The sequence below is a fragment of the Arachis hypogaea genome, chromosome 15, assembly GCF_003086295.3.
Source record: "Arachis hypogaea cultivar Tifrunner chromosome 15, arahy.Tifrunner.gnm2.J5K5, whole genome shotgun sequence".
Taxonomy (NCBI): Eukaryota; Viridiplantae; Streptophyta; class Magnoliopsida; order Fabales; family Fabaceae; genus Arachis; species Arachis hypogaea.
In genome coordinates, this window is record NC_092050.1 from 141,019,585 (window position 1) to 141,042,034 (window position 22,450).

At 27.6% G+C, this 22,450-nt stretch overlaps 1 protein-coding gene and 1 pseudogene across 1 annotated transcript; both read right to left on the bottom strand.

Moving 5' to 3' along the window:
• Positions 1-7,267: 7,267 nt before the first annotated feature.
• On the bottom strand, positions 7,268-11,281 carry LOC112749069 (probable serine/threonine-protein kinase SIS8; annotated as a pseudogene).
• On the bottom strand, positions 9,891-12,891 carry LOC140173159 (uncharacterized). Its single transcript, XM_072217004.1, has 3 exons — positions 12,480-12,891; positions 11,141-12,372; positions 9,891-10,098 (listed from the first exon to the last, which is right to left on the bottom strand). The coding sequence occupies exons 1-2, from the start codon at positions 12,746-12,748 to the stop codon at positions 11,439-11,441; spliced, it is 1,203 nt and encodes a 400-aa protein (XP_072073105.1). The 5' UTR covers positions 12,749-12,891; the 3' UTR covers positions 9,891-10,098; positions 11,141-11,438.
• Between the last annotated feature and the right edge of the window lie 9,559 nt (positions 12,892-22,450).

The following is a 22,450-nucleotide window of genomic DNA, read 5'->3' on the forward strand; positions in this document are numbered from 1 at the left end:
GAACTCAATTTATCTCAATCCAATTATGTTTAAATTAGCAATAATCATAATTTTCGCCTCATCACAAGCAAGATCATTCTCTCTAACAACTCGAATCTTACTAATCAAATTCCTCATAATATGCCTTTGGATTCCACCCACAGGCACATACCGATCCAAGAACTCTTGATCCATCAGCGTCTTTCTCTCCACCGCTCCAACACTATTACCGCCATCAACCTCAAACGCACCGTTTTGGAAAGCAGGAAGCTCCTCATCCTCTCTCCTTCCCATAACGTCCGCCAATGCCTCCCCATCCTTCACCATCTGGATCCTGTCAGGGACCATCCTAACCCTCCCGCCCTCACAAACCAAGCTTTGTAGTGTCTCGTTTTACCAGCACCACAACCACTTGGGCCGTGGAGGACCTGGATGCGGCGCGTGAAGCCGTTTCCGAAATTGATGGTGGTAGTGTCGAAAACACGATGCCATTTTGGCATAATCAAAGACTCTCGGTAATGGTGGCAACAACAATGAAGAAGAAGAGAGGTGGATGATAGCAGGGACAGATCCAGAAATATTATTCTAGAGAGCCAATAACATATATAATATTAAAAATTATACAAAAATTATATCGATAGATAATATATTTTAAAGTACAAAAATATATCGATAGATAATATATTTTAAAGTACAAAAAATATGTATGTACTTTTTATTAACGAAGTGATCAATTCTTTGTATCATAAAATTTATCAATAATAGAATCTGTGTCAAATTTTTCAGCAATTTTCTTTTCAATATAATTAAAAGACAATTAGCAAGAAATTAACATTTCATTTTGTTTATGAGTTATTCTTCACAATATTCATCGCTGAAAAAAGATCTTTCAGTTGTACTAGTTGAAACAGAGAGAATTAATACCAAATGAATCAAGAAGGACGCTCACAAGAAGAAAAAAAATTCACTTTATGGGATTTGAAAAATTTTATTTAATTAAAAAATATTAGTAATAATATCTTTACAGATTTTTTCAATATTCTTACTTACTTTTTTAGATATTAGAAATCATTAATATTTAGGTTAGGCTGGACTTTTATTTATATTAGACTAAATACTAAATAAATTTTAAAAAAATTAAATCATATTTAATAACTTATTACTTGTTGAAAATAGTAGTATGACCACAATCCAATCAATCACGTGTCAAATAATTTGTTATTGTTATTATATTAAAATGTTAATATAATAAGGTCCTTGATTAAATTTATAGATTTATCATTGTGATAGTGATCATAATATTGAGAGATAAATCTTTTATAATTTAATCTAAATTGTTCTTGGTCATAGGATTATTAAAAAGGACATTAATAATCCGGAAAGATCAATATATATATATATAATGGTCTTCATTGGATGAAGATTAATAGATCTCATTTATTAAATTATATATATAGATGGTGCATATAGAGATATGACCATTGAACTGACTCACTTTGAGAATTTCTAATGGTTATAATTACCGTATATTTGTCAATAGGATATTCTCAAGATGAACATAGTAATAGAGTTTCCTTTGACCTGCGACTGTCATAGTAATTAACAATGTATTTATTATACTTTAATTTCGGACACCTAATACCCTAGGGTGCTAGTTGAATGGATATTGGGTATGATTTAAATACTTGTAGAATTAATGATTAGTCAATAAGGAATCTGTCAACTCTCGGTAAAGAGTTTGAACTCTATGATTATAATGACTGAGGTGAATAAAACCTTGGTCAAGGAAATTGAATGAATGAAGAAATGAGTTTCTTATGTCATTCACAATTCATTATAATAATGGTAACAAGTTAGAGTTTGACAATTAAACCATACTCTAAGGGTTAACCAAGAGTTGGAAAGATGGAAGGAATTATACTTTGTTCTTCTGAGGTTTTTAGTAAAAATAGATTACTTCAAACTATCGAGTCGTTGAGAAGTGTTGCTAGACGCCAACCTTGATTAGTAAATTTAGTATGACTAATTTACTATCCACTTAGTATTGAACCTATGGGGTCACACACTAACGAGTGTTCTAATCTTTGCTATAGAATTATTTAATTATTATTTTGATTTGATCAAATAAATAATTATATTAATTCAAATGGAATATTATTATATTCTTTGCTAGCACCAAGAATATAATAATAGTATGATAATTGAGAATATTAAATGTGATTTGAGAATAATTAGTTATTCTATTTTTAAATTTAGATGAGATCCTAACTGATTATGTTTTCAAATTGAGTTATGATATGATTCATAAATTTGAAGGATTTAGATTTAGAATTTTAAGATATGATTTAAATTTGAATTGAGATTCAAATTTAAAATCAGTAACAAATCTCATACTATATATGTGTATGCCAAGAGTACAAGAAAAAGGAGAGAAAAAAATACAAGGGTTTTATTCCTTTACCTCTATGCACATAAATGTATGTGAGCCTAATTCTTGGAGAAGAATTTTATGGTGTGCAAAGAGTTGCAAGAGGTTTCTCAATTTAGATCAGATGTCCATTGGTCAAGGGGTTGACAGCAAAGGTTGGTCTCGATGTGGATATGCATAGCGCCTTCATACCATTGAAGGAGAAAGTGATTTTTACTAGCGTACACACAGGCATGGTTGTCAAACTCGCGAGTTAACTCGTAAACTCGTATGAGTTTACGAGTTTAGGTAGTGGAATCGAGTTGACTCAGACATAAACTCGTTTCTGGGTAGACTCGGGTTGACTCGGCTAGACTCGGATAAAATCGTTCAAACTCGCGAGTTTGCTAGCGAGTCAGCGAGTTTAATTTCGTTGCCCATTTTCGCCAAAACGGCGTCGTTTTGGCCCAGGAAAAAAAAAACCTATAGCTAAGTGGCTAACCCAAACCCGGTAAGTGTAACCCACACCCACTAATGAAGAAGTGAAGTTCGAAACCCTCAGTGACTCCCTCCACCAAGCCCTCACAGCCAGCCTCACTCCTCACTCCCTCCACCATCTACCGGCGCCGTTGTCTGCGCCGCCACGCAGAGGCCGGACGCCAGAGTCCAGACGGATCCCTCGCCTTCTCACCTCCCCATCGCCTCATCCCTCATCCCCCACCGCTCACCCACGCAACGTCGCAGAGCCCACTAGGTCACCACCACGCAGTGAAGGACCACCATGCAGAGTCGCAGTCTCGCAGAGCTCACCACCACGCAGAGTCGCACAGTGCCAGAGCCCACCACCACGCGTCCACGCCGTTTGCCTCCCCTCCCCTATTCTGCCCTCGTCGGCCTTGTTCAGTTGTTCTTCACTGAATCACTCCCGATCTGCTTCAGGTCTGCGGATCTCCAAGGTAACTTTGTTAAACTAATTCAATTTTTCAAATGCTAACAATTTTGGTATCAATTATTCAATTCTGCAAATTTATTAAGGCCCTGATCTGCGTTTGATCTGTTGAAAAAAATTAATGTGTGAAAAAAAACTGATGCTGCTTGCCTGCTTCTGTGCTTCATGCTTCATGCTTCAATCATGGTTAAAATGTGTGGATAGTGCTTCTGTTATATATTTTTTTTTCTTTTGTTTTCTGCTTCTGTTATGTACTTATGTAGTTATGTTTAGTTTACTGAAACTCTGAAGTCTGAATTGAAACTCTAAAATATCTTAATTGAAACTCTGAAGTCTGAATTGAAACTCTAAAGTCTGAATTGTTAGTGTTACTGTGTTAGTTTAATTGAAACTCTGAAGTCTGAATTGTTAGTTTAAATGAAAATGTATCTGTTGTGTGATAAAGTGCGTATTGAAGATGGTGAAGATGATGATGTTGATGCCATGGAAGATGAAGATATTGGAAAATTTGAGTTTTAGAGTTTATTAGAAATCTAATTGTTGCTTTGTTGTTTTCTTTTGTGTTTTGGTTGTGTCTTATGAACCTTTGATTGTGTAATTGTGTGTTTTATGTTGAACTAGATAGATACTTGTTAAGGATTTAAATGTGTGATCCAAAGTACTTGTTGTAACTTGTAATTGTAGTATTATGTGTTTTGATGTTGAAACTGTTAGGTTTGAATGTCTATATCTGAGTAAATATATATATTATACATGCTATATATATTTTTTTATAAAAAATGTATAACAGGTAAACTTGTACGAGTCTACAAGTCGAGTCTACGAGTCGAATCTAGGTCAGCTCCACGAGTTTATCTAGACTCGCGAGTTTGACAACCTTGCACATAGGTATTTAGATTTGATCTATATATATTAAATTATTGGAATAAAATTTAAGTACAAAATATATATTTAAGGATTACTTTCTTTTTCTTCCGTTGCGTGTTATGAACACATGGTAATCCTTCATTACTATTAATCTTTTTTAAAAAAAAGTTGGGGGGCCGAGGCCTCCACTCGCCCCCCGTATGTCCGTCCCTGGATGATGGTATTGGGAGTTGCGGTAAAGTGTTGAATGAATATCGAAGCCAAACGAGTCCATCTCAACATTTTGAAGCAACGACAACGGTGAACTGAGGTGAGAGACAAAGAATGCTGGGGTGGGGTGCTGTTTTCGAAAGTGAAAAAATGAGAGTGAGAGAGCTGGAGAGGGGTGGGTGGGTTCAGATAGTCTAGAGAATTTTTGGTCATTTTCAAATTATTAAATTATACAGTTGGTCCCTATACTTTCACTAAAATTGCAAATTAATCTCTACTGTCAAACACGCGCAACTCACGTGTTTAAAATAGCGAATATGCTAACGAATATTCTGTTAAATCAAACGTTGTTTGAACCATGGGGATTAAATTACAAAATTTAACTTTGTTTAGGGACTCAATTACAAATTTTTAAAATGTATGAACTAATTTGTAATTTCAATAAAAATATAGAAACCAACCATGTAATTTAATCTTATTTAAAAAATTAATAATTCTAAAATATTTACTTTTAAAACAAATAGTATTTTTTAATAAAAGAAAAAGAAATGATCTAATTCAAAGTTTTAATCTAGTATATAGATTCAATTATAAATTTTTAAAGTATAAAAACCTAATTAAAAATATAATAAAATTATAATACTAATAAAATAATTAAATATAATAATAATAACAACAAAGGAGATGCTACCTTTAAAAAGAGTATAATTTTAGGGTTTATAGTTTAAAAAATTTGTTGAGTAGTATAATATTAAAAGAGGTCAAATTAGTATGTTTAAAGTGGTTAGTATCACACTTGCTATAATTTTACTGGTACACCTAATATACACCTGGTTGTAAAATTTTGTCCAACTCTACTATATATTTTTTCGGTGAGGTGAAAGACCAAAAATATTTAATATTATGCTAGAAAAAAATATATTAAAAAATTTATACTTAGACAATATTCATACTCTAACAATTAATTAGAGTTAATTTTTGTTTATGCCTCTTGATAATTGTTTATTTATATTAAAAAATTTATCAAACAATATTGATAAATCAACTTATCATTGAAAAAAGATTGAATGGAATAAATAAAAAATTGTTACAGAATAAAATATTACACCCTATAACTATTAATTATTATCATTAAAATTAGGGACGCTAAATAATAATTTTTCACCAAGAAACAATGACTGCTCTTCAGATTTGTTAATTTCAATAAATTTTTTTAATGTGAATTCATTGAACAACATGTATTTTTAAACTTTTTTTTTTTGATAAAATATATTTCTAAACATTAATAACTACTATTTGGAGTTTCGACATATGGTGAAAAACCTGTAAAAGACCAAATCTGAGTGCAGATGAATAAACTCCTAAAGAAATTCTAACATACATTATTCCAAAAACAAAATTCAAAACAAGCAGACAAAAAATATAGTAACAACAATCAATAAAAACACACATAAAAAGGGACTCGGGCCCATCCGTAGAAAAAAAATCACTAATTATCCTATAGAGGAAACAAAAGTTCTGTAACCAAGCAGAAAAGTTGTCCAAGACTAGGTAAATGTGTCTGCTCTAGAGTATTCCACCTTAATTCATCATGTGAAAAGAAAAAAAAGTTTCATCAGCATAACAATGGCCTTTTATTATATCACATTTTCTTTACTTCTTTTATTTCACTTAAAAAGTTAAAAAGCACCGATACAAAATTATATTTTATAGACAAAAATTTAAATACAAATATTTTTATGTAAAAATAATATTTAAAAATTATTAAATAATTTAATAAATTTAACTAAATTATTATTTAATAATTTTTAACTATTAATTTTATATAAAAATAATTTAATTTAAGTCTATTTTATAACATTAATTAAGAAAAGCAAATTTGAAAAATATATTTTTTCTTTGTTACTACAATTAATATGTTTGAATTGGCTTCTCAACTACTTTTCTGAAAAAAAAATGTTAATTAGACTAACAAAAATTTATGTTTAATCCGATAAAAATATAATTTTAAAAGATAAAAAGCATTTAATTTTGATATACAAAAAATATAAATTATTTTATATTTTTAATTAATTATATAATTTTTAAATAACTATTTATATTATTTTTACAAATATAACATCACGTAATTAAATATATGTATATAATAAAAATATAAAATACTAAAGCACTTTTATACTTTTTTGCTTTTTCCATCAAATTTAAACCAAAAGACATTATTTTTACGAGTTTGATAAAAATATAAACAATATTATTTTTTCCAATAAGAAGGATGTAGTAAAATTTTTATTTTTTAAAAATAATTCATAAAAAATTAACTTTTAAAAGAAAATTTTTTAAAAATTATAATATTTATATTTAATAAATTAAATTAAAAATAATTTTTAATAAACACAAATACCAATAATATTTAATAAAATAATTTTTAAAATTTAAAAATACGATAATATACATTAATATAAAAATTATATTTAGATATCAATTAATGCATGAGATTACATTAAATTTTTTAATTTTAATAAACAATTATTTTTGAAAAATTCGGTTTTAGATTCTTTTAAAAACACTCCTGTCTTTTAAAATTTGTAAATACAAGTAGATAATTTTTTTTTTTTAGTAAAAAGATTATTTTTTTATTTACCAAATACAAAACAAAAATTTGTGCTTTCAGTGAAAAATACTTTTTCAAAAAGTTTTACTTAACCAAGCCTTAGACATAACACTTGGCCCCATCCAAATTGAAAAATGAAAAAAAAAATATTAAAAGCGTATCCAATTTGCATTTACAGCTCCAAACAATTTCCACGCACTATCAATTTTTCTTCCATTCAAGCTACAACTGCAACATCTCATAATTTATGCACATCAAAATTTAGAATTGATTATAGCAAAATTACAAAAAGAATTGTGTACACAAACAAATGGTACAAACTGATAATGACTCCACCACAAAAAAAAAAAAAATTAAAAGTAAATGGGAAGAATGAAATAAAAAAAAAAAAAAGGAAAGGAAAGGGACAAGACTGAAAAGAATCACAGGACTGAATGAGCAAAAATACTATACAACTCGTCTTCCCATCATTTTCTTTATCAGCAAAAATGGAAAAAGATATGGTTAGCTGAGTCTGCACCAACTCTTGATGACTGAGCCTTCTCATGCCTACCTGGTTTCGGCACTTCAGATTGAGAACCAATGATCCGCTTGTTCAACGGCTTCAGCGTTGCCATTATTTCTGTAGTTCTGAACTTTGGATCTCTACAATACAAAAGAGTATCATATAGTCACCCCAACCATGATTGTAGATTTAGTATTATAAAGGTTCCTAAACATTTGCAAGGGCATCCCTGTATATGCGAAATATTTTTGACAAATCCCTCTAGTCTAAAAGTTTTCAATTAAGTCCATATACTGTACAAATATTTTTCAACCAAGTCTTCTAGTTTAAAAATTGTGTAATCAAGTCCCTATCATGCATAAAAAATCTTTAGAGAAAACAGCGAGTCGTCATTATAGGGGTTTCTTGAAACTGGCTTGCACTTTATAAGGAATTTTTATTAAAAAAATGGTTATATTGAAACAAAACTGTACCTTGGCAAGATCAAGTGTGTATTTCCTTTCATGTGATTATTCATATCCAATAGAACAAGTGGTTTTCAGAATGCTATAAGCAAGAGTTCTGATATCTTAGAATAAGGATAAAATGATTGAAGAGTACACTCACGTCTGCCAGCATTGCTTGATGATATCCGTGATAGCAGGGTCCATATCATCTGGAATGACAAGGCAACAATGCTGGAAACCGACAGCACCCACAATTTGCATCCGATTCATTCCACCCAAGGACTGTTGCAAAGTAGAGAGCTCCCATAATATGACTCCAAGTATAAACATCGCACCTGGATATCCAATCACCACTTATTATAATCATAAAATTATGAATGCCTTAAAAGGGTGGCAAAACCAATGAGAAGATCGACGAGACAAGGAAGCCAAATAACAACAGTTATATGTAATAAAAATTCCAACTTATTCTTCCCTATGCCAGATGATTCAGGTTAGAGAGGAACACAGACTATGAAATCCTCCTCCACAAGCAAAATAAAGAAAAATTTAATGATGAAAAACCAATGATAACTGAGCTTACTTTTCATTTGAAGGTTCATTTCTTAACACTTCACGCACCATCCACTCGGCCTGCAACATGTCATAAAAAATGAATATATTGCAATGCCAAACAAACGCTTAGCAGCAAAACTAAATACGTGCAGAATATCGGAACTGATCATGCATACGAAAGACAGGAGCTTGAGGTAGAGATGAAAAGCATGTAGTTACACTAAGGCCCCATTTGGCAATTATCAGAGGACACAGACCTATTTGAAAAGGAGACAGAGAGAAATGCACAAAGTTTCTCTTCCCTAAGACAAAATTTGTCCAATTATCTCTATCTCTCCTGTCTTTATATTTTTTGTCCAGAAAGGCAGAAACTCTTGCCAAACAATAACTTTAGGCCTCAACAAAATTAGAAAGATTTGCTAATCTGTTACCAAAGACCATTCATCGTAGTAGAGTGAGTTGGTAAAGTCTAGAGAAGAGTTAGAAGAGTTAGTTATGAGAGAACTGTTGGCTGTTAGAACAGTGTCAGCTACATAGGAGAGCTGTTAGTTACAGCTATCATAACTAACTTAAGAATGAACGGACTGTTGTGCATTTTGTACTAGCTTGCACAGCAAGCTACTCTTCTCAATACATAAGCACAGATTAGTGATAAGCTCACTAGTAATGCAGATCATAAATTTCTTGTCTTTCTCTTCGAATCCTCTTTTCTTTCTCACTCTGTGTTTGCTTCCTTCTCTCATTCTCTCAAACCCTATTCAATCAACATTTTCTTGGCACATAGAACTAGTAATTGTATTATAAATTGAACATAACATAAGCCAAGGCTAAAGATAGGTATTCATCATCACAAAAGGATTAATATAACATGCCAAATATAATGAATTTTTAAACGGCAAGAAGCTCCTGGTTTTCCAAATTTTTTGTTAAAAGATAATAGCAAATGCCTCCATTTGTGTATGTTTGTATAAATTTAGAAGAATATAAAGCACAACGAACATAAAAAATATGCAGCAAAATGTAGAACAAGAACATGAAAGAACGAATAATTCAGAAGGCAGAGGGTATAACACAGTATTTGAGCTTAGAAATGAGGATTATGACAGCTTACTATTCCTGCAGTTGATCTGGAAGAAAGGAATGTACTGTGCTTCATTCTTGTTAAGCCAAAATCACATAACTATACGAAAGATAAAAGAAAGGGTGAAAAAAACAATTAAACCATATCTACAGGTAGCATTCTGCATGCTATCAAGAAAATTCAATCATGACAATTAGTTGACACCTTCACAACCCAATTTTTATCAACAAGAAGATTTAGTGGCTTCAAATCATGGTGTACAATCACTGGAGTGCAGTTGTGCAAATGGTTTATTCCTCGGGCCTGTAGATTCAAGAGATATATGTCACATCAACTGAGTTTCACTGATTATGGCAATAATTTGATTAATGAAACAACATCGCAATAAAAGAAAACAGAATCTTCCAGTATGTATCGAGGGCCATCTCAACTGCCTTCGCTCATCTAATTGATTGTTTGGCAGATGAATTAGTCTGTACAAACTTCCTCTGCATAGCAAATATAAAGTTCAGACTTCAGAGTCATTAAAAGTAATCCTTCGAGAACAACATTAATCAAAATAATAAATAAATGCAAAGAAATTCACCAAATAAAATCAAATTCAATTTCAAAGAGTTCTGTATTGTTTCACTTTTAACACCTCCGTCACAACACACAATGAAACTCCAAGCCAGTAAGAGTTTTTTTAAAATGCTAACAATCAGAGAGTCAGAGACAATGGAATAATATCTACACAGGATCTTAGACAAGAAATAATGAGGTAATTTATCTAATAATTAAGAGAAAAATATCCTCTGGAAAAGTACTTCATAATATACATATTTTCAGCAGGAGCGATTTCCAAGCATTACAACTGAGTAGCAATAATTAAGTAAATGGCCAAAAATTTTGAGACAACTGAACCATATTAACCTTAACTCGATGTTGCTCAGGATGAAGAAAAAAGGGGACATGCATTTTAGAAGGTGGGTTTAATTTTAAGATGGAAGTGAAAAACCATATAGCTTAAGAATAAATCCTTAACAGGTACTTAAATTTCCTTTTACGACAATTCCTGGAGGATCCAATCCAATAAACAATAATTCATGGTTGCTTATATGATAAAACAGTCATAGGAATTAGTTTGATTTATATACGATACCTACAAAGATAAGGAAAAATAAGTTGCACGGAAAAATACCAGAAAACAAACAACAAACAACAACACAAGATGTTCAATCCTTTTAGTTTGCTTAGATTGCAGCATGATAAATATATGATATCATCGAATAACAGTAAAGAACACTCTATTGCTATAAAGAGATCTTAAACACTAAATCTGTAAGCTATAACTAGGAATATCATCTAAAGAATCAATAGAGTAGTTGAATTAAAAAGGATGCTAGCAATTGCAAAAATCGAAAGTGCAATATTAATTAATGTTATGGCATTGCCAAAATCCTCTGACTAAACAGACACAGAATTTACAAAACTATGATACATATTCAGCAACAATGAGATGTAATTTCAATTTGAGTTGATGTATCTTACCTTCTTTTATCAAATCAATAAGCCTCTAGCAACCATTTCCCGAAGAAGTTTCTCCGCCATGTCATTGTCATCCTTTTCAAACAAAGCACGAATAAGGGTTTCAAAAGTCACAGCATCTGGTAAGCAACCATTGTCTTCCATTTCCGACAGCAGGCCAATGCTTCTTCAAAAAATCCCTCTTTGCAGAGTCCATGGATCATAATATTGTAAGCCCTCACATCTGGAGAACAGCCTTTAATTGAAAGATCTTGAAAAATCTCTTTTGCATTTTTAAGTCTTCCACTTTTGCACAGACCATCTATAAGTATGTTGTATGTATATATATATCTGGATCAATGCCACTCTCTTTCATTTCCTTGAATAACATAAGTGCCTTTTCAACTCGTTTGATATTGAACATCCCATCCAACAAGGAATTGTAAGTGACAACATTAGTGGGTTGACCTCTTTCATGCATCTTGACAAGAAGCTCCAAAGCACAAGAGATTCTCTTTGATTTGCTCAAGCCATCAATAAGAGTGGTGTAAGTTACCGTGTTTGGAACCAAGTACTTATGACGCATTTCTTCAAAGAGATTCAAGGCTTCATCGACCATTTTACTTTTGCACAAGCCATTAATCATGATATTGTAACTTTGAGCATCAAGTGACACTCTACTTTGGGCCATTGTGTTGAATACATATTTTGCCTTATTCACCTGATTAACCAAACAATATCCATCCATTAGGCTGTTATAAGTAACTACATCTGGTTTCACATCACGTTTTGCCATTACAGCCAATACATTCTTAGCATCTTTGATCTTTCCTTCCTTGCATAGCCCATCAATCAAAGTATTATAGGTATAAACATTTGGAGTAATGTTCCTAAGCACCATGTCACTTAAAAAATCAATGGCTTCCTTGAGTTGACCAGCAAGGCACAATCCATAAATGAGAGTGTTGTAGGTGATAACATCGGGAGAAATTCCCTTAGCAAGCATTTCAGAGAATAAATGAAAAGCCTGACTTACAAGTGTATCCTTGCAGAGGCTATCAATAATTGCGCTGTACATGAAGACATCAGGAGCAATGCCATACCGTGGGATCTTTCTCAACACTTGAATAGCAGCTGATGTGTGTCCGGTCTTACAGAGCATTAAAGTGAAATCCATGAGCCAGCAGTCTGTCATGAAAGCGCACTGCTTTTTCAGGATTGTTGTCAATGTTACCGTATTAGGTTGATAATCCATTCTGAAAATTTTGGCCAATACAGAGAAAGCAAGCGTCATACGACCCATGCCGAAACAACAATTGATTAAGATGCTCAAAGTAACTATGCTGGGCGCGATTCCCCTGACCTGCAATTGCTGAAAAAGGGAAACCGGGCGTGGAAATGCTTCGTCTTGGAAAGAGATCCCAAAATCTTGTTAAATTGGATGATGGGAGGAGTACGACGCATAGAGAGCATGCGAGTGAAGGAATCAACAGCTTCATCAACTTCACGAAGGGATGGGGGCTCAGAATGAGAGTGAAGGGATGAAGAGGAAGGGAAGGAAACAAAATTAGGGATTTGGAGAAGAGAATGCCTAAAAATGAAAGTGATCCTTGAGGTTGAGGATGACAACATTTTCGCTGCTGTCTAAGTTTGAGGGAGTTTGCTAACTCTGCGGAAATAGTCCTCTCAATTTTGTCAGCTTTGGTTCTGTTTCCAACCCCCCATACTAATGAAAGGTCTCCAGCCTCCGGCCAATTTTACTTGGGTTCAATTGATTTCTTGTTTATCAATTTTATGAATTGGACCTAGATACCAAATAAATTACAAGGCTTGGGGGAGTAATGGTTTCATTATGCTCGAGAAAAAAAAGTGATCCGTCAAATAATAATAATAATAATAATAATAATAATAATAATAATAATAATAATAGTTAAGTTTAATTATTTTGTTAGCTGTTATAGTTTTATTAAATTCTTGGTTAAGTTTTTAGAGTTTAAAATATTATAATTTTTTATACCAAAAATAAGGAGACTCTAACTCACAACTTTTAAGTCAATATGTGAAAATAATGTCATTTGAATTATAACTCATTAGTATAAATTATTATAATTAAATTTTTATATTAGATAAAAATTTATAATTAGATATTTATTAGTTGTTATCAAGTGCAATAGAACTCAGGCCCAGTTTGGATAAATAACTTAAATAAGTTCTTTTGGAAAAAGAGCTTAAAACATAAGTACTTTTATTAATTTCAGCTTATAAATAAATTATTTTGTGTTTGAATTTTTAGTTATAAAAGTATTTATTTTAAAGTTGTAGTGTTTGGATAAATAACTCAAAAAATAATTTTTTTTTTACATAAGAGAATGAATATTAAAATAACGATGATAACAAATACTTTTCAATATTAAATGTTGATTTTATATAACCTAATCACTAATATTGTTTATGATATGGTAGGTGAAAATAAAAAATAAATATAAAATGTGTGTCAATGTATATTTTGTTGTTGTTTTTTATTTTTTTTAATCCTATTAGAACTCCCTTCTCCTTTATTGAGGTCAAGAATATGCTATAATTAACAATGAAAATAATAGCAAGTTATAAAATCACATGTGAAAAAAATAAAATTAAAACTGAAATTTCATACCACACTTAAATACAAATTTAATAATAAAAAATAGAGTGATAAAATGATAAAAAAAAAAATACTTAGAATGAATATATGCAGTAGGTTGTTCAGATGCAATATTGTCTGAAAATGAAAATGGTGGTGGAGGATTAATACTTTCATCACATGAATCATTACGTAAAAATGGTGAGGTTTGGAACATTGCGTGAGAATGATGGTGGAATGATGGTAGAAGGCCAATGCTTCTAGCGAAAATGGTGGTGTCAGTATTTTTCACAGAATCAAAAAGAAAAGTAGATTTTTTTTGTTTTGAAATTAATTTTTTTTAAGGAAGTGGTAGAATGACTTATCGAGAAGCAGAGAAGTCATATATTTGTACTTTTTCAAAAAGCTGTAAATTAACTTTTCGAAAGTTAAAAGCTTTCACACAGATTCTGGCTTTTCATAATTCAAAAAAAAAAGTAGCTTCTATTACTTCCCCCAGTTAATCTACTTAATATATTAAAACTGGGTTTTCATAATTTTTAATCTACTTAATATATTAAAACTGGGTTTTCCCCCAGTTAATAAAGGTGACATGTCGATCTCTCGTGAGTCCGTTTTCCCTCCAAAATGCATGAAATTTTCCATCTATTCTAAATTATTTTATAAAAAATATCTTTATTATAATTATATTATAATTATACCAATTTAGGAACATATCTTCATTATAATTATATAAAATCAATATTTAATGCACTATTAAACTACTTTTCAATTATCAATTAAAAATATTTTTAATAATTTTAATAATAATAATAATAATAACAACAACAATAATAATAATAATATATGATAATGATACGATAATGACACCAGTAGTCGTGGTAATCATGATAAGAATATTTGATTCTAATAATAAAATGATAAAATCTTATATCATTAATAATGCACATTAATTTTAAATATTTTTAGTTATTTTAATTATATTAATTATAAAAATATTAATATAATTTTAATTCTTATTCATTATTCAATAATAATAATAATAATAATAAATTGTAATAATAAAATTAAAATTATCACGTGGGTAAAGTAACAACTTAAAATTATAATAATTTATCACGGGTAATCATAAAAATTATAATAGGGTTATGTAAAATTATTTTTAGCATTAGCATATAATAATTGTACAAGTTATTTTTTTATTACTTTAACCCGTTATAATTTTATTTTTTTTTATGATATTTATTTCAAACATTTTAAGTTATTATACCGTCCATGATAATATATCTCTATCCCCTTTCTATTTCAATCGATGTATATTAGGTATAATATTCTTATTTATTGTCTGAGATTTCTCTGATTATGATAGAAGATAATGATTCAAATTATGATATGATAAAATTATATAATTTTAACAAAATTAATATATGATGCATAATTACTGTATATAATAAAAAATTACCTTAATAATAAATAATTGACATATTTATTTTTGTTTTACTAAAGTCTATATATAATGTTTTTCTATGATACATGAATCTAAATTTGAGAGTTAATTCATAATTTTATATTTTTTTTACTACTTCATAGAATAAGAATGTATTCTTCATTTTTTATTGAAGTTGATCTTTTTAAGGTACAATTTATAATTTTTTATAATATTTTTCATATACTCATTCTATTATATTATTCTTTTAATAATTTATTAATTGTTGTTACTCTAAGTTATTTTTATCGTCTAATGTTTCAGTTCGATTGTCTTTTGCCACAATTGTTTATAATTGTACATTAAAATAAAACTTCTTACGTAGATATAGTGTGCTATTCGAAAACATATATTCAGAGACAGAAGGTGTCTCAGTTTACAGTTTTGGAGTCATCCAAATCGAATTGGAATTTAGTCTTTTAAGAATAATTTCTTTGCTTCTGTTGAATCTGTATTTAGAATGTATCATGCTCTAATTGCTATGCAGAGAGGTCAATAACCTCATCTAATAACTCCCATGAAGGATGTTGTTTGGAGTGGCACAAACGTGGAAGTCAGAAACAAAACTAAATTGGTAAGATCATTTTTCAAACACGATATGGAAGAACTCCTTTGTGGACACAGCCAAAATCATCTTGATCAAGAAAATTTGGGCCAAAAAACCCATTTGTTGCCATTACTAGCTCATCATATATAAAAGTAATCTATGACAGATAACAAATGTTGATATAAATGTATTTTTACAAAATTAATTACGATTAAAATTAGTATATTACTTAATATATTAAAATTGGATTTTTCCCTAATTAATGGAAGTGAGGTGTCGATTTCTCATAAATCCATTCTTTCGTTAAAATTGATACACTGTTTTCTCTTCTAAATTTATTTTATAAAAATATCTTTATTATAATTATACTATAATTAGCAGTTAAGTAATAATGCATAATTATACTAATTTAGAAAAATATTTTTATTTTTAGAAAGTACTATTTTTATGTAATGAAAGCACTATGCTTTCTTTTAAAATTATTTTTAAAAAATATCTTTATTATAATTATATTACAATTAGCATTTAACGAATAATCCATGATTATACTAATTTAGGAAAATATCTTTATTATAATGATATAAAATAATCTACTTAATATATTAAAATTAGATCTTCCTCCAACTAATGAAAGTAAGGTGTCAATTACTCATGAATTTATTTTCTTTTCAAAATAAAAACACTATTTTCTCTTCTAAATTTATTTTAAAAAATATCTTTATTAGAATTATATTGCAATTAACATTTAATGAATAATGCATAAGTATACTAATTTAGAAAAATATCTTAATTATAATTATATAAAAAATTAAACATAAATTTATAATTCTAATTGACATAAATATGATACTAACGTTCATAACGGTAAATTGATATTACAATAATTAATTTCTATAATTATTTTTTTTACTACTAATGACTATATATAATGTTTCTTTGTGGTTAGTGAGTCTAAATCTAAGAGTCAAAGTAATCTTTTTTTTTTTCTAATCTGTTATTTTTCTTTGATTGAGCAATTGTTTCTAAGTAGATTTATAGGTCAAGTTCAAGCCACATCTCCTCCACGTTTTCTATGTTTGTCCGAAAATATTTGAAGTGGAGCATATAATGAGATTGAATTTTCTCAATTTAGGTTCAGTGTTGAAAAATTCGTGTCAACCTTGAAGAGGCAATTCAAATATTGGTACTATATTTAAATTTTCTTCTCTTAAACTTTTTGTATTAAAAATAATTTTATAACATATTGTATTTTTTCAGAAACTACTAGCGTTCTGGTGCATTAATGCAATGCCATTGAGGAGAATAAAAGTCAATTTAGTTTGACAATTTTAACAAGAAGATAGTCTAAATTTGTACGGATTCTAAGTGTTCAATGTTATGATGTTATTTCGGTTGATTGTTACAATAATGACTCTAATCTATACGTAGCTAAGGATTAGAATAGATTAATTATTATTTAAATAATTTAATTCTAATATTGGTATTTGATTAAATTAGTTTTAGAGAAATTTAAATTGTTGTCTCAATTTATATATTATGACTATTCTTTTTGGGAATTTTTTATTTTTAATATTGGAGTGGTAGTGGTGTTTTTCTTAAATGTGGATTTTTGGGGTGTTATACTTAAATGTGGGATCGTTTAACTAGAGAAGCAGAAATCGGACCGACCGATTTGTGAGAGGTACACAAATCGGTGCCAGGAATTTGTGTAGGGTACACAAATCGGTGCCAGGGATTTGTGTTAAAAAAAATTAAAAAATTTTAAGTACAGAAATTGGTGCCAAGGATTTGTGTACTTCCACAGTTTTAAAAAACACAAAAAATTACCATGTTAAAGTATATCACCACTTTTACTTCCATAACAAAAAAAATTAGCCTTCTTTTTGGATGTCATTTTTAAACTTTTTAATATGAAATTTTTTCTTTTTTTATTTTATATATATATAAACAAATATTTAGAATTATTTAATAAAATTAATATATATGTATAGATAAATAAAAAAATTATTATAATTTATGAAAATTATACATACGATGACATTAATAATAAAGAATAAAAAAAATTATCAAATGATGGTAGGCTCAAAAAAATTAATCATGATAAAAAATAATTAATATATGTGATTTAACTTATTTTAGGTATTTAATTATTAAAATATTAGATATTAATTATATCCCGTTTACCGTGTTAAGATTTTAGACATAATCCCAATTTAATTATGGACAATGTCGGAAACAAATATATATATATATATATATAATAAATATAGAGTATAAATAAATTTACTTGACAAATATAATTATTCATAGTATGATATTTTATTACGATAACATATCTTTGTGTATCGGCTCTCTATATAGCAATAATATATATATATTAGTTTATTAATTTTCTATCACATGACATATTTATTATTATATTTTAAATTTAGAGTTTTCTTGATCTAACATTGCGGTGAAAGAATGACAAGCAAAAAAAAAAAAACATGAGAACATTTCAAACATAATTACCGCTAATCTTTTTTTCTTTAGTTTTCAAATATATTATTTATTTAGACTAATAACTAAATTTATTATAACTATAGTACAATTATCTTTAAACTATTGAAATTATTAGTATATTTTTAAAATTATTGACATATTATTAGTATATATAATAAGCAATAGTAAATTTTCTTTCATATTAATCATTTAAAAAATTTATAATTTTGACATAATCTTTATTCTATTTTTTTTCATACTTAATGACTATTAACTACTAACTACGATCCTATCAATAGTATCACCTATAGTAGATTATACAAAAAGAAAGTATGGAAAATAAAGACAAGAATTATAAGGCTATAGAAAGTCTCATCCAAGTTTGACAAGAGTAAGACGACTTGCATAGAAATAGTTCTAATAGATGATAAGATTAGTTGATTTATTTATTAAATTTTTCAAGTAATGTTAAGTTCAATTTATAAATAGAGTTTAATTTCGATACATTGACAGTGTAAAGTATTTTACACAGTCGTGCAATCACATCCGTTCTTTTGAATGACCATTCATGCGGTCAATGTGAAAGGTATTTATTTTTATTGATGTGTCATTACGTAATTAGATGCACGTGTAAAACTACTTTACACTGTCAGTGCATCAAAATTAAATTCTTATAAATATTTGTAATTCATATTTTAAGTTAATTTTATAAATACACCATTTCACAAGTCAAAGACAATTCTTTTTAATAGCTTTGAAAATGCTAATAGCTTTTATATTTAATTTATTTTGCAGTACGATAAAATTCATTGTTCAATTAAGAATTATTTGACAAAAATATTTGAGAATGAATTGGTAGAAAGGAAGGTCTATGTCTTCTCAAATTTTGAAATTGAGAAATCAAGCGGAATATATCTTCTGACTATACACACGTGCAAAATATCTTTTGAGAAGGAGTCACGTATAGTACATACGATCGATGATCATAAAATTTCGGATAATCATTTTAATTTACTTGCCTATGCTGATATATTAAAACAAACAAATGAACGATTCTACTTATTTGGTACGTAATTAATTTATATTAACCCACACAAAATTATTTTCCTTTTGATTTTAAGTTTTGCTAAAAAATTGTATAATAGCATCGTTTTATCGATAACAAAAATTTTAACAGTTAATTTATGAAAATATTTGAAATTGTATTGTGACTTTTTCTTAAAGATATATCCTTTTATTAATATACTATTGTTAGTTTTATCGTTTAACATAAAATAAATCAGTAAATTCTCTTTATTTTATACACGTACAAAGTTATAATTTCTTATATTATTCACTCATTTGTCCTTAATTTGGTACTTTTAATTCAATTTTTTTTTGTTTAATTAGATGTTATTGGACTCTTGACTGAAAAAGAAAAACTTATATCATGGTCAAAAATAGAGAGAAGTGACCAGTACATTATGATTGATTTTTATGATTTACAGTATGTAAAATTTCAATATTTTAATATGAATATTTCTTTTGGTAATAATTATGTGTGTGGTGCAAAATTTTTTTTCTTTATGTATTGCTATTTACTCTTTTAATTTTTGCTTTTATTCAAAAATGTGAAAAAAATAAGATGTACACTATGAAATCAATTTACATTCCAATTATTTGATCATCTATGTGATCACCAAGCGACCGAATACATAATTTATTCTCTAATTTATAAATATTAATAAAGACATTGGTAAACATATTGGTTTCGCATTTATTATATTTCATTTATTTATGTTATATTTGTAATTATATTATATCTATTTTTATCAATATATTTTTTAAAAAAATATCGTTAGTGTTAGTACATGGTGTATTAAATAAATTAAATGATAGAAACACGTAACTATTTTCTTTTTCAGTTAAAATTCAATAAAATACTGTAATTTAAACTTGCAATATCAAGATATTAATAGTAAAGTGGAGAAAAAAAGAGGGGGAGTGAGTAAAAAACATTTGATCTTGTATAAATAGATGATATTGAAAAAAATAAACTAATTAAATTAATTCATATATTTTGTTATCATATTTATTATTTATTAAATAATTTGATATTTACTTCAATTAAATTAAATAATTAATTATAATTAATCAATTCATATAAATTATAATAAATGGTGAGATTTGAATGTTTAATCAAATTAATTAATTGATATAATTAATTAATTATAATTGATTTGTTTTAACGAATTAAATGAAATAGATCAGTAAACACCTAAAGAGCGTGCCACATCAGTTCCATCATTAAGTGCAAAAATTTTATTTCTATATAATAGAATAGAATAGAATACAGAGATAATAAAGATATTTTCTTAAATTAGTATAATTATAATAAATATATTTTTCTAAAATAAATTTATTTAGAGAAATATAAATTGGTTATTAATAACCAGTGCCTTTATCATATAATTATCATATTATATTATTATTATTATCAATATAATTAAAATGATTAAAAATATTTTTGATTGATAATTGATAAGTAGTTTAATAATGTATTAAATATTAATTTTATATAACTATAATAAAGATATTTTTCTAAATTAGTATAATTATGTATTATTAATTAAATGCTAATTAGAGTATAATTATAATAAAGATATTTTTTATAAAATAAACTTAGAAGAGAAAATAGTGCTTTCATCTTGGCGGGAAAATGGATTCATGAAGAATCGACACCTCACTTCCATTGGGAAAAATACAATTTTAGTATATTGAGAAAATAAAAAGAAATAGAAGAGATAGAAGACTACAATAAAATAAATTGAGTGTGAGAATTTTTTTTTTTGTAAATTTCATATCACATCCGTTTCAATAATAATAAATAAAAATACGTCAATTTGATATCTAAGAGAAAATGATGCAATAAAATTATAATACAGTTCTAAAGTAAAAGCTTCAATTAGACCATAACATAATTGCATAACACAAATTGAAAGTAATTTCATACTACAATATACCACACAAACATGTAAATGACTTAAGTTTAAATACGGAATTTTTTGTATGCATACATGATAACACCATGATTTATAAATGCTTCATGGATAATATATCAATATTGCGTTGAATGATGAGCACGGAAGTTGGAGAGTGTGTGATGGTTTGTGTCCACGATAGTTGTCTTCTCGCGATGACGCCTCATAGGAAGAAAAAGAATTGTTGTAAAAGCTACCCAATGAAAGAGTAATTGGTAAACAAATAATATTTTTTTTTAGCATATATGGTCTTTTATAGTGGTAAAATAAAAATGAAAATAATAAAATTTTGTATTTTTATATTAGGAATAGAATTTTATATTTATCCTAATAAAATTAAATAACTAATTAGTTATAATTCATGTATTTAAATAAATAAATAAAATAAATTAAATAAAAATATTTTTAAGAATTAATCAAATCAATTAATTGATAGAAATAATTAGTATAATTGATTTTATTTGATTTATTGAATTCAAAAAAATAAATTAAAAAAATTCATTGAATTAATTAGTTCACATAATTAATTTATTATAATTGATTGGATTTAATGAATTAAAAAAATAAATAGAAAAATATAAGAGACAATAATTTTTTTTAACTAAATTAATCTGTATTTATTGTATTTAATCAGTATAAGTAACAAATCATCTATGTTATTATGTACCTTATAATTTAATAAATTAAAATGATTGATATAATAAATAATAATTAATTGATTGATATAAATTATAATAAACTGTGTGATATTTAAATATTTAACCAAATTAATTAGTTGATATAATTAATTTACTGTAATAAATTGTATTTAATGAGTTATAAAAAAAAATTAAGAAACACACTAAAAAAATGTTACGTTAGCTCTTATCTATCATTAAGTGAAGAAATCCAATTTTTATATAATAGAAAATATATATTCTTATATATGTTATAGAAATATGATTTGATTCTATTAACTTGCCAATTTTTTTTTAATTTGTTACGTATATTAAGTGTAGAATTATAATTTTTCTAAAATAAATTTAAAAGAGAGAATAGTGCTTTTATTTTAGAGAAAAAATAAATTTATAAAAAATTAAAATTATAACACGAAACACCGAAGAATTGTTCTTCCCATTTCTATGTAACTCTATACTAATTTTATCAAGGAATTAAGTTATAAACGTATTAAATATTAATT

What these genes read in the sequence shown, in the direction of transcription:
- LOC140173159 (XM_072217004.1), bottom strand. Translation starts at nt 12,748, where the DNA reads ATGTTGTCATCCTCAACCTCAAGGATCACTTTCATTTTTAGGCATTCT. An exon ending in CCCTTTTTCAGCAATTGCAG is followed by an intron (nt 12,373 to 12,479) that starts GTCAGGGGAATC and finishes CAAAATTTTCAG; the next exon opens with AATGGATTATCAACCTAATA.